The 13,595-nt window shown below is 45.5% G+C and overlaps 1 protein-coding gene across 1 annotated transcript in view; it reads right to left on the bottom strand.

The window, feature by feature from the left end:
- Positions 1 to 13,595, bottom strand: part of acbd3 (acyl-Coenzyme A binding domain containing 3) — a 60,478-nt gene that overhangs the window by 24,382 nt on the left and 22,501 nt on the right. Inside the window, exons 3-6 of the mRNA XM_070885837.1 lie at positions 10,457 to 10,597; positions 8,159 to 8,317; positions 6,826 to 7,000; positions 5,290 to 5,449 (exon numbers count right to left, since the gene is read on the bottom strand). Coding sequence (XP_070741938.1) covers positions 5,290 to 5,449; positions 6,826 to 7,000; positions 8,159 to 8,317; positions 10,457 to 10,597 — 635 coding nt within the window. The remainder of the gene's footprint in view (positions 1 to 5,289; positions 5,450 to 6,825; positions 7,001 to 8,158; positions 8,318 to 10,456; positions 10,598 to 13,595) is intronic.

Raw genomic sequence — 13,595 nt, 5'->3', positions numbered from 1 at the left:
AATTTTGGTAAATTACAACCAATGCATGCACTATCCTTGACGCTTCTTCTCTTAAGACCCTAGGATGCAAGCCCAGGGGATTTATCTACCTTTAGGCCCACTATCTTACTGAGTACCACCTCCTTAGTGATTGTGATTGTTAAATTCCTCCCCCCCATAGCCCCTTCACTATCCACTGTTGGGATATTGTTAGTGTCCTCTACCCTAAAGACTGATACAAAATATTTGTTCAGAGTTTCTGCCATCTCCATGTTCCCCATTACTAATTCCCTGGTCTCGTCCTCTAAGGGACCAACATTTACTCTAGCCACTCTTTTCCTTTTTATATACCTATAGAAACTCTTGCTATCTCTGTTTGTATATTTTGTGCTAGTTTACTTTTATAGTCTATCTTCCCTTTCTTAATCATTTTTCTAGTCATTCTTTGCTGGCTTTTAAAAGCTTTCCAATCTTCTGTCCTCCCACTAGTTTTGGCCACTTTGTATGCCCTTGTTTTTAATTGGATACCATCCTTTATTTCTTTAGTTAGCCACGGATGGCTATCTTTTCTCTTACGCCCTTTCCTCCTCATTGGAATATATTTTCCTTGAGATCTCCTTAAATGTACACCACTGTTCATCAACCGTTCTACACTTTAATCTATTTTCCCAGCCCACTTTAGCCAACTCTGCCCTCATACCTTCATAGAGTCCTTTATTTATACTTAGTACGCTGGTTAGAGATCCAACTTTCTCACCCTCCATCTGAATTTGAAACTCAATCATGTTATGATCACTCATTCCAAGGGGATCCTTTACTAGGAGATGGTTTATTAATCCTGTCTCATTACACAGGACCAGAGCTAAGATAGCCTGCCCCCTGGTTGGTTCCGTTACATACTGCTTAAGGAACCCGTCCCTTATGCACTCTATGAACTCTTCCTCAAGGCTACCCTGACCAATTTGATTTGTCCAATCAATATGGAGGTTAAAATCACCCATGATTATTGCTGTTCCCTTTTTACAAGCCCCCACTATTACCTGGTTTATTCTCCGACTAACAGAGATGCTACTGTTAGGGGGCCTCTAGACTACGTCCATCAGTGACTTTTTCCCCTTATTATTCCTTATCTCCACCCAAACTGTTTCAACATCCTAATCATTTGAGCCAATATCGTTTCTCACTATTGCAGTGATTCCATCCTTTATCAATAGAGCTACCCCACCTCCTTTTCCTTTCTGTCTGTCCTTCTGCATTGTCAAATACCCCTGAATATTTAATTCCTTGCAACCACGTCTCTGTAATGGCTATTAGATCATACCCTAACCCTAACTCACCAAGGCTTCTTCAGCAGCACCTCCCAAACCCATGACCCACCACCTAGGACAAGGGCAGCAGGCGCATGGGAACACCATCACCTGCAAGTTCCCCTTCAAGTCACACACCATCCTGCCTTGGATGTATATCACCGTTCCTTCATTGTCGCTGGGTCAAAATCCTGGAACTCTCTCCCTAACAGCACATGGACTGCAGCGGCTCACCACCACCTTCTCAAGGGCAATTAGGGATTGGCAATAAATGCTGGCCTTGCCAATCCTGTGAATGAATGAAAATAAAAACTCTTGATGTTCAGGCTTGCATGTCAAGAACAGCCAGTTGAGTGAAGTACTGGAGGGTACCTGTGGAACTGGAACCCCTCTCCTCGAGATATTTAGGAGAGAAGGGGAGAAAAGCAGTTCCCAAAGTAGACGGGAAAGGGGGGCGAGAGGGGTATTTCAACTGGGTTGGCCAACCCAAACCTGGCTCGAGATCGAAGAGAGAAATAATGGCAAGTAAATCGACATTACATGAAGTTACCAAGAGTCCATGTACTGTACGTGGCAGAATGTATTTGACAAGGCAAGTATGGAAAACTGGGCCAGTCAATAGTTACAGAGCAAACATTTAAGATCACCAGAGGAAGAGGTTTAGAGAATAATATTTTATTGGCTGTTGGTATATGGAACATCCTCCTAGAAACAGTGGTGGAAGCACAACCCATAATTGCTTGAAAAAGGGATGTGGATAAAAAATTTAAAGGGCATGGGGAAAAGGGGCAGTGGACTGGGACAGAGTGGGCAGCTCTTTCAGAGATGGGCTTTTGTATTGTAAAATTCTAGGGTTCCAAATTGGGCTTTTTACTCCAATTCCATGTGCACCCTTCGCTTCTCTGGTACTGGCTCACTCCCTCCAAACTACCTTTCAACATCCCCGCCTTTCAAAAACCACCTGAAAACTCTTCTCTTAACTGTGTTCTGCATTCATTCCTTCCTACCAACGGTTGTGCCCCTTCAAATTGTCTTTGTCCACCCTGTAAAATGCTGAGAGACATCTGTGAGAGTAGTGCTGGGCCTGTATTCACTAGAGTTTAAAAGGATGAGAGGGGATCTCATAGAAACATAAAATTCTGATAGGACTGGACAGGTTAGATGCAGGAAGAATGTTCCCGATATTGGGGAAGTCCAGAACCAGGGGACACAGTCTAAGGATAAGGGGTAAGCCATTTCGGACTGAGATGAGGAGAAACCTCTTCACTCAGAGAGTTGTTAACCTGTGGAATTCTCTACCGCAGAGAGTTGTTGATGCCAGTTCATTGGATATATTCAAGAGGGAGTTAGATATGGCCCTTATGGCTAAAGAGATCAAAGGGTATGGAGAGAAAGCAGGAAAGGGGTACTGAGGGAATGATCAGCCATGATCTTATTGAATGGTGGTGCAGACTCAAAGGGCTGAATGGCCTACTCCTGCACCTATTTTCTATGTTCATAAACACGAACTGCTTTAGTTATCAATAATTAAGTCACTGAGATTGTATTTAAAACCGTATTTTTAATATTTATACGAGCCCCAGTTGCTAATTGGATCACTTTGAAGGGGGTTAAAGTGCAAACATTTCTGTGGCATCCTAGATAGTTACGATGGTGCTGCATGTAAGAAAATGAGTGTAGGACTAACATCACCAACTCAGGACTGGGTAAAGAACAGGTTAGGGCCCGGTAATATAGAAATGTAGAAATGACCAAGACTCCAATAGACTGTGGTTTGCACTTTCCATTTCTGCACTCACCAGCCCTGGATGTTCTGCCCATGAAAAATCAGTGTGTGCAAGTGAAGCAGCTGAAAACTCCAGTCCATCTCCTTGCTGTCCGAGCAGTTGTATCTGATAACGGTTCTCTTCATGACACTTGACCAATTTTACCCAGGTGATCCAAGCAGTTGCCCCTATAGCCTTCTCCCTTCAAGCTATTCCAAAAAACAGACCATCCACCCAACGTTTCCGTCCAGCCCTGTCCGAATCTTTATCTTCTCGGCTCTTATTGCTGTCTGATCCCAAATCAAATAGCCCTGACTGATCCTCTTCATCCCCAAGTTTGATTCAGAGAGTTGTTAACCTGTGGAATTCTCTACCGCAGAGAGTTGTTGATGCCAGTTCATTGGATATATTCAAGAGGGAGTTAGATATGGCCCTTATGGCTAAAGGGATCAAAGGGTATGGAGAGAAAGCAGGAAAGGGGTACTGAGGGAATGATCAGCCATCATACCCCTTTGCAGTCTTTTTCTCCCCAAGTCACAGCTCTTCCAGCCAATCCAATTCTCCGATGAGGAATCTTGGCTCCTCCTGTCAGGAGTTCCAGCTGTTTCAAGACAATCACTCTCCCCAATGAGAATAATTCCAGTTCTTTCAACCGACCCCATGTTATATTCTTTGACCCTCACATTTTAGCTCCTTTCTGTATCTTTTCCAACTCAACCACACTTTCTGGAGTGAGGGCTCCAGACAACACATAATACTCCAAGTGGGGCTTGACCAATACTGTATATAATAGCTGGATTGCTTCCTTTAATCCATTCTATTCCTCCTTTTATACAACCCAACATCTCATTAGCTTTTTTTTTTGGACAGCAACCAGACATTGGCTTGGTACCTTGAGGGTTGAGTGATTTAATCTCCTTTGACTCCTGCTTATACAGTATTTTCCCCATTAATTTTATAACACCTCTGCTTACTCTGTATCCCTAAATGCACAATGAGCTACATTAAACTTTTTTTTTAAAAAAGTGTCAGCTGTGGCTCAGTGGGTCACACACTTGCCTGAGTCAGAAGGTTGTAAGGTTCAAGTCTCACTCGAGAGACTTGAGCACATAAATCTAGGCAGACACTCCAGTGCAGTGCTGAGGGAGCACTGCACTGTCGGAGGTGCCGTCTTTCAGATGAGACATTAAACCGAGGCCCCATTTACTCTCTCAGGTGGACATAAAAGATCGCCGGTCAACAGGAGAGTTATCCCCGGTGTCTTGGTCAATATTTATCTCTCAATCAACATCACAAACAGATTATCACGTCATTATCACATTGCTGCTTGTGGGAGCTGGCTGTGTACAAATTGCTGCTGCGTTTCCCACATTACAACAGTGACTACACTCCAAAAGTACTTCATTGGCTGAGATGCCCAGTGGTGGTGAAAGGCACTATATAAATGCAAGTCTTTCTTTTTGAGCTGCAGAAATACAACAAAAAATGTAGTTCGAGATGTGGGGAAGGCTTGGCCGACATTTACTGTCAGCCCTAGTTGATAAGGTGGTGGGTCTTCTCCTTGACTTGACTTACTGGTATGTTATTTCCATTGCTGTACACGAATAAAAAACAACATCCCCTGCAACAACATTACTTCTATCCCCTGGCTATGTGGCATGAGGGTCTTTCAAAATTAGAACAGGAGTCATCCAGGAGTGTGTCAATATTCAGGGGGAGGGGCGGGCAGGCACCAGAAAAGTTTGAAAACCACTGCTGAAGAGTAGTAACAGTGCGAGCAGTTTTAGGCAATGAATTAAGAGCATCACATTTTTAAAAAAGACTTGCATATATATACTACCCCTGATCTCAGAAACAACCCACAGTACTTCACATATGATGAACTACTTTACAATGAAAGCTCTGCTAACGCATAGCCAAACAGCAAGATTCAACTGCATTTGGTGGTGGAGGATGAGGGAACTGTTGGCCAGGACACTGGATCTGTAGCCATCTCCTAATCAGGCAAGTAGGGCCTCAGTTTAACATCACATCCAAAGAATGGCATCTTTGACAATGTAGCACTGCCTCAGTACTGCACAGGAGTGTCGGCCCAATGTGATGAAGGATTGGGGGCTTGAGCCCAAAATCTAACCCCCAGGCGAGAGGATTCCCAACAGAAAGTGTGCTGGCTTTCCGGGGTGGGGGGGGTGGGTGAACAGTGGAACAGAGGCTGGTTAGTAAACTCAGATTTCTACCTTTTGGTCCATTTTCCAATACTTCTTCAGAAGATTCTGGCTCCGGCTCTTTCTCCAAGGAGTCTGTGTGTGTAGTTGTCTGTCCGTTCACTGTCGGGACCTCTCCTACCCCAATGTGGGTTGTTGATACGATTGGCTCCTGCTGTTTCTGTAGTGTTGCCTGAAGGGACCAAAGAAACCCACAGACAACATAAGCCTGCAGTTCTAACCGAGACACGCATAATCTGTGGAATTCGTTGCCTCAGAGAGCTGTGGAAGCTGGGTCATTCAATAAATTTAAGACAGAGATTATCAGTTTCTTAACCGATAAGGGAATAAGGGGTTATGGGAGCGGACAGAGAAGTGGACCTGAGTCCATGATCGGATCAGCCATGATCGTATTAAATAGCGGAGCAGGCTCGAGGGGCCGTATGGCCTACTCCTGCTCCTATTTCTTATGTTCTTAGTAGGATGCTATAACACAACAGACCAACTGAGGGTTTTTGATGGGAGTCTATGCTACTAGTCTAGGGTGGAATAGCATGATTTTTTTCCCCACCTATTTTCCTGAAGGCACTGAGTCCTCACTGAGATGTGGCTGCAAGGACACTGGTTATCCTCTGGTACCCTGATTATGGATGAGCTTTTATGGTCCATTCAAGCACAGGAGGCATCACAGCTAAACCTGTCCTCGCTTGATATCTACACAGGCACACTGTCAGTAAGGGTTTGAGGACTGTTCAGGAGCAGGAATGCTGGTTCCCAATCAAGAGGCACTGAGCCTATTTGCCGTACCATGGCTGAGACCAGCGAGCTCAACACAAACTGGGCAGTGAATGCTCGGAGGTTTGTGGCCAGTGTGGCTCAACTGCTCATTATATGATCTCAATGAGCAGTTCTCATCATCTGGAAAGCCGGATGTCCTAGGAAACTGGTTTACTCGATTGATTGGGATGGGTAAACAATCTATCCTCGGATAGATTGGTGAAAATCACAAACATACGATAGCAAGCTTTTCACATGCAGCACAATACCATCGGATCTTGGGTGGGATAAGAATGTTCAGGAGAAGAGTAATATTAGGCTCAAGAAGCCCTTCTTTTCCGTATTTGCATCTCACTATATCCCAAATCCTCTCTCCAGAAACCCATCTAATTGCCCCTGGAAACCACATACATTCCGCCTTTTAAAATGCTGCTTCCTGTTAATTTAACTTATTCCACAATTTCTGCTCAGCCTGCCTTTGTGCGGGATTACTCCAGCTCGTTGATTTTAGTCGTGGCCTGGGCCATGAATATTAGTTTGGACCCCTCAAATTTAAACTTGCCCCCAAAATTTTAACCAACTTCTCATTTCAGTTGATGAGCGCGGTTACAAAGTGAGCCTAGCTGATTCCGCCCGATTATTAATAGCCTAGCAGGTCTGAAGCAGCAGGAATGAATGTAGAAGGCAGTGCGGTACTGGTACTGGCACAGGGAAACTACGCAATCTTGTCCCCGCCCTGTATTTGAAGAGGCTAATGTCTCGTTCACGGCTCGCTGCCAGGCCCACCCTTACCTGCTGCTGTGCTAGCTGCACCTGGTACAGCTGCTGCATGTACTGTTGATAGTGCTGCTCTTGAAGCTGGCGAATCAGGAGCTGCTGCTGCTCAAAGTTGCCAGGATACTGCTGGGCTGCGTACTGCTGAAACTGTACTGCAGTCTGCGCGTTTAAGGCAGCCATGATTTGTTGCCTAAAATCAAAAGTTCAAAGAGTGAAGTTCTGGGTTAACGTGTCTCACTTTTGCACGAGATGCTTGAATTTCTGAGCAGCTCTCCTTTGGTCTTCCGCCCTCCTGCCAAAGGTCTGCTGGATGAGCGCACCATCCGAATATGGTGCGAAACCATGCAGGCCCGGCAGGGCCCAGGTTCAGGACCGTCCCAGGTCACAGCACGGAGGTTAGAACCCTGGAACCGTCCTGATTTTAGCCAGGTGGTTATAGGGGGACTTGAATATTGGGCTCAGTACCAAAGGAGGGAAGAAATCAGCCAGGGTTCCTACTCCCGACCACTATCCTACTGGAAGGTGCTGTTTGGAATGGGCTATAGTGACGTTTCCCAATAAACCCAACATGAAAGTGGACACACGGATGGTCACTTTGGAGACTGGTGCGCTCAGAACTGGAGTCCAGCACCGGTCAGCATCATCAGATAGAGCTATTTAATGCTAGATTATATCCTGGTGCTACTCGTGGACACCAGGAGGGAAGGCAACAGATAAACGATTAAATAAAAATACTCCTGGGACAACCAGCAGCCAGTTACATACAGCAGAGACACAGGCCTGATGATTGCCTGGTGGGAGTGGGAGGGAAGAAAGAAAGATATTCACATCTATTCACGCTGCATCAGTTTACTAAATGCCTCAGAACACTGCACAATGGATTCGTTTTTGGACTCTCTTGAAGGTAACCATTCTGCAACAGTGATGTTCCTCAAACAGCAAAGAGACGACCACTTGGCTCTTTTTTGCCCCTGGCGATGGTTAAGGAAGGAACGTTGGCAAAGACATAGGGAGAGCTCCCTGCTCTTATTCAAGAATTGCCATCCATCAGATAGTTGAGTGGCATCAGAGGGCCTCGGTTTGACACCTCATCCAAAAGACTGCCTCTCCGGTAATGCAGCACTCCTTCATACCTGCACTGGAGTGTCAGCCTCGATCGTGATCACGTGCTAGAGTAAGGCTTGAACCGACAACCTTCTGACCCAGAGACAAGAGTTACCAACAGACTCCCAAGTTAGACTATAATGCAATGGTAATTTCAATACTAGCAAGCCCAAATGAAGACCATATTAGTATATGAAGAGCATCAAGCACATTAAATGTACTTCATCTGATGAATAGCTCTTACTTTTGTTGTTCCATTCGAAACCGTTCTTCCTCCAGCCTCGTCCTCTCCTCCTCTTCCCGCCTCCTTTTTTCTTCCTCCTCTCGCTGTCTTCTCTCTTCCTCCTGCCGCAAACGTTCTCGCTCCTGCTCTTCCCTGAGACGCCTCTCCTCCTCTTCTCTCCTGCAGACAAAAGGCAAACCGAAGATACAGTAAAACAAAGTAGTCTGCGTGCAGGACATGTGCAGTGTAAATACCAACAACCACTTTCATTTACAGAATGCCTTCAATGTGGCCAAAGCGCTTCATGGGAGTGATTATCAACCAAAAATGAGACACAACCACAAAGATACTAGGATAGGTGACCAAAGTGGTAGGTTTTGCGGGGTCTCTTAAATGAGAGGTGGACGTTTGGGGGGGGGGGGGGGAGGATTCCAGAACTTACAGCCCAGGCAATGGTGGGGCAAAAGAAATCAGGGATGGACAAGAGGCCAGAATTGGAGGAGTGTAGAGATCTCGGAGGGTTGTAGGGCTGCAGGAGGTTACAGTGATAGGGAAGGGCGAGGGATTTGAAGACAATGAGAAGTTAGGCAACTGCTTTTAAAAAAGGGGGGAGGGATACAAAACTGACTGCATGAGAAGGGAGGTCAACTCAAGTGGAAAATAGAGATATTTGGCTGAAACGGAGGTTGGGGAGTACACCAGGGACATTGAAAGGAAACAGCACAGTACAGGGGCGAAGGGGGAGGGCCGAGAGAGCAGAGAAGTGGCTGGCACTGCATTACCACACTGGACTCTCACCTCTTGGATCTGGGTTCCAATGCACTCCGGACCTATTAGTGTCCCGTCTTCTATATGTAAGGGTGTTATATGAAATGAGCAAGTAGCGGCGTTTGTGGTGGAGGAGGGCGAGAGATTGTGGCGGAGGTGTGGCAAATGAGGGGTACGGGGCCCAGGGGCAGCACGGGCCAGCCCACACGGCGATATATGTGTGCACTAGGTCCGTGCAGCAGAGCTGGTCTCCAGTCGTCCTGGTTAATCCTTGCCACTGGATAACGGCCTAGCTCTGTCAAGCCCGTGTGGTGGCTGGTGTGAAACGGCCAACACACGGTAAAAAAATCCTTCCAGCCTTCAACATGTAGTTCGGGACCTGGTATATTAGGTCTTTCACTGAAACACCTGTGAACTCATCCCTTTTTGGCGTGGAAGCAAGTCATCCTCGATACTATGATGATCCCTTTGTACTCCAGCCCCTTGAGGTAACGGCCAACATTCCATTAGCCTTTTAAATGGTTTTTGATACCTGCCCACTAGTGTTTAGCAATTTCTGTACTTGGACTCCCTAAATCTCCCTGCTCCTCCAGCTTCTCATCATTTAGAATCTCACTTCTTGTGGCCAAGTATTTCATGCTCCAACAACTCCGCGTAATGAAATTTCTCCTAAACTCACACTCAGAGACAATTTTAAACCGATGACCTCCCGTCCCAGGCACCACAGGAAATAGCCTTTGTTCACGATCAGAACCTCTTAAATGTTCTCTGCTGTAGTGGAAATAGTCCCACTATCTCGAGTCTTGTTTTTTTCCATTCTCTGGCATTTGTTGCCCATCCCTAGTTGCCATGGATACAACTGAGCGGCTCGCTCGGCTACTTCAAAGGATAGTCAAGAGTCAACACTCTTGTGGGGACTGAAATCCTGCGGGCAAACTGGTTTCCTTCTCTAAAAGTACATTAGTGAACCAGTTGGCGTGTTACAATTATCCAGCCGTTTCATGCTCACTTTTACTGATAGCAACATTTTTTTTTTAATTCTAGATTTTTTTCCCCCCCAAACTGTATTCTATTTTTTAAACTGCCATGGTGGGAATTGAATTCTCATTCGCTGGACTATTCATCAAAGCCTCTGGATAATCAGTTAACGAACATAACCACTATTGCAACCATACCCGCACAAGTTTCTCTTCATAACTAGAGTTTCACATCCCTGGCATCTTCTTCACAATAGTGCCGTGGGATCTTTTACATCCACCTGAGGGAGCAGACAGGGCCTCGGTTAAACGTCTCATCCGAAAGATGGCAACTCCGACAATGTAGCACTCCCTCAGTACTGCAGTGGGAAGTTTCAGCCTCTGGAGTAGGACTTGAACCCACAAGCTTCCAACTCAGAGGACGGAATGCTATCCATTGAGCCACAGCTGAGACTCTGTGATCGACCAGCTCGGAGAAATACCAGCCTGCACCACTTGGCAAACTGTATTTATAAAAATATGTAAGCGCCTTATTAAATCGCAATCCTGTAAAGACAGGCAATGCTGCTCTTACCTCTTCCTTTCCTGCTCCTCCTTCTCTATTTTATGGGAGGTGACGTACGGTTCAAACAGGTTGCAACATTTGTTCAACAACTGGACAAATTCCACCATGGCATTTTCTTTCCTCATGTTCCCCAGGGCAGTCCATTCTCTCCTGATAAATATTAGCATAGTTAGAAAAGACAGACATGCATTAATATAGTGCCTAACCAAATCTCAAACATCACAAAGTGCTTCTAATATAATGAATTATTTTAACTTAAGCAGGCAAGCCTGGGCACACTGCAAGATCCCATAACCAGCAATATGAATTGATCAGCTAATCGGTCTTTTGCAGTATTGATTGAGGAATGTTTGCTCAGGTGCTGCCTGACCCGAGCTGCTTCTGCATAATTATGAATTTTAACTGAACTGGCTTGGAAGGGGAATTAAGTTCCTGGTTCTTCACATAGCACCACAGGACCTTTGAGATCCACCCTATCACCAGGACAGACATTCGGTTAAACGTCTTACCTGAAGGACAGCGCGCGCCTCTGACAATGCAGCAAGCACTCCCTAGATTACGTGCCCAAGTCCCGTAGTGAGGCGTGAAATCTCAATCTTCTGACTCAGAGGCGAGGGCTACAAATGGAGCCACGTTGATGGTGGGTCAAAGAAAGCTAAAGCAGAACCTGCACTAAGCTCTCACTTTCAGCACCAAACCGATAATTATAAAGACTGGCTGCCATTACAGCATTCAGCCGTTTATGATTTGAGTCCAAATGTCCCGGCTTCAACACTTCCCGGCATCTATTCTAAACTCATCGTTCACAACAGTGAGTTTGTGATACCTTATCCTGCTGTCCGTGTATCTGAAAGTAATGCTCCAAGTGTGCTTTCTCCGCTCCACAAAAGAATCTTATATACCTCTATTGGATCCCTCAGAGATGTCTTTTACTGAGACCGAGACAGTCATAGGAACAGGAGGCCGTTCAGCCTATCCAGCCTGTTCTGTCATTCCATCAGATACTGGCTGATTTGTACCTCAACTCCATTTACCCATCTTTCATTCCCTTAACTAATAAAAAAAATCTATCAATCGCAATTGAAAGTTTCAATTGACCCAGCATTCACAGCCTTTTGGGGGAAGCGAGTTCCAGATTTCCACTGCCACAGTCCTACCTTATCCAGTGGTTCCTCATACGTCATCTCTCCAATACTTGGGCTCAGCCTCCTCACTCCCTCCGCAGTGCCTCTACCCCCTCCATGGTGGCCCACGTGTGGTGGTGATCAGATTTGCACAGAGTACTGGAAGTGCCAGGTAGCCAGAGGCATGCACAGCTTCAGCCTAACCCATGGGGGGGGGGTCTGAAGTCAACCGGCTGGGAGGGGGAATTAAATGCACCACATTGTGATGAAGGACCCCACCATCTGTAACCGTTAACTGTTCTCGTTCAAAATGCTGCCTGACCCAGCTCATCTCAACCGAAGGTGCCAAGTCACAGAGCAGCAGCTGTCCAGGTCAGTGCCCTGCCCAAGTGGCCACTCCTGAAGGCCGATTGCCAGCAGGTTATTGCGGTTTTCCCTCTCTGGCTGTTGCTGCGTGGAAGTTTAATTAAGAGGCCGAGAAGCAGAGATTTCACCATTCCAGTTTGATAAGTGCTGGGATGGAGAATTAAGAGAGCAACACAGTGGGAGGGAAAAAGGAAATGAGAAAACATTTCACAAATGGAAACCAGCTGGGCTTGGAACAAAAGGCAGCAAGTACAAGTTCTTAATGCACAGCCTCCTGTCCTTGGGTACAGCTCGAGTGTATATGGGACATTTGCTTCCAACCTGGGCTCTATGGACCACAGCAGGCTGGCAAGAGCTAACAGTAGCAACAATGTTGGTCAGAGCATAAACCAGGAAATAGTGGGGGCTTGTCAAAAGGGAACAGCAATAATCATGGGTGATTTTAATCTCCATATTGATTGGACAAATCAAATTGGTCAGGGTAGCCTTGAGGAAGAGTTCAGAGTGCATAAGGGACGAGTTCCTTGAGCAGTATGTAACGGAACCAACCAGGCGGCAGGCTATCTTAGATCTGGTCCTGTGTAATGAGACAGGATTAATAATCAATCTCCTAGTAAAGGATCCCCTTGGAATGAGTGATCATAGCAGGGTTGAATTTCAAATTCAGATGGAGGGTGAGAAAGTTGAATCTCTAACCAGCGTACTAAGCTTAAATAAAGGAGACTATGAAGGTATGAGGGCAGAGTTGGCTAAAGTGGACTGGGAAAATAGATTAAAGTGCAGGACGGTTGATGAACAGTGGTGTACATTTGAGAGAGGTATTTCACAACTCTCAAGAAAAATATATTCCAGTGAGGAGGAACGGATTTAAGAGAAAAGAAAGCCATCCATGGCTAACTAAAGAAATAAAGGACGGTACTCAATTAAAAACGAGCGCATACAAATTGGCCAAAACTAGTGGGAGGACAGAAGATTGGGAAGCTTTTAAAAGCCAGCAAAGAATGACTAAAACAATGATTAAGAAAGGGAAGATAGACTATGAAAGTAAACTAGCACAAAATATAAATACAGATAGCAAGAGTTTCTATAGGTATATAAAAAGGAAAAGAATGGCTAAAGTAAATGTTGGTCCCTTAGAGGACGAGACCAGGGAATTAGTAATGGGGAACATGGAGATGGCAGAAACTCTGAACAAATATTTTGTATCAGTCTTTACGGTAGAGGACACTAACAATATTCCAACAGTGGATAGTCAAGGGGCTATGGGGGGGGGGGGGGGGGGAACTTAACACAATCACAATCACTAAGGAGGGGGTACTCAGTAAGATAATGGAACTAAAGGCGGATAAATCCCCTGGACCTGATGGCTTGCGTCCTAAGGTCTTAAGAGAAGTAGCGGCAGAATAGCGGATGCATTGGTTGCAATTTACCAAACTTCCCTGGAATCCAGAGGCCCCAGCAGATTGAAAACTGCAAATGGAACGCCTCTATTTAAAAAAGAAGGCAGACAAAAAGCAAGAAACTATAGACCAGTTAGCCTAACATCTGTGGTTGGGAAAATATTGGAGTCCATTATTAAAGAAGCAGTAGCAGGACATTTGGAAAATCAAAATTTGGTCAGGCAGAGTCAGCATGGATTTATGAAGGGGAAGCCATAT

The sequence above is a fragment of the Pristiophorus japonicus genome, chromosome 7, assembly GCF_044704955.1.
Source record: "Pristiophorus japonicus isolate sPriJap1 chromosome 7, sPriJap1.hap1, whole genome shotgun sequence".
NCBI classification, from domain to species: Eukaryota; Metazoa; Chordata; class Chondrichthyes; family Pristiophoridae; genus Pristiophorus; species Pristiophorus japonicus.
This window is presented reverse-complemented; position numbering and strand designations above follow the sequence as displayed.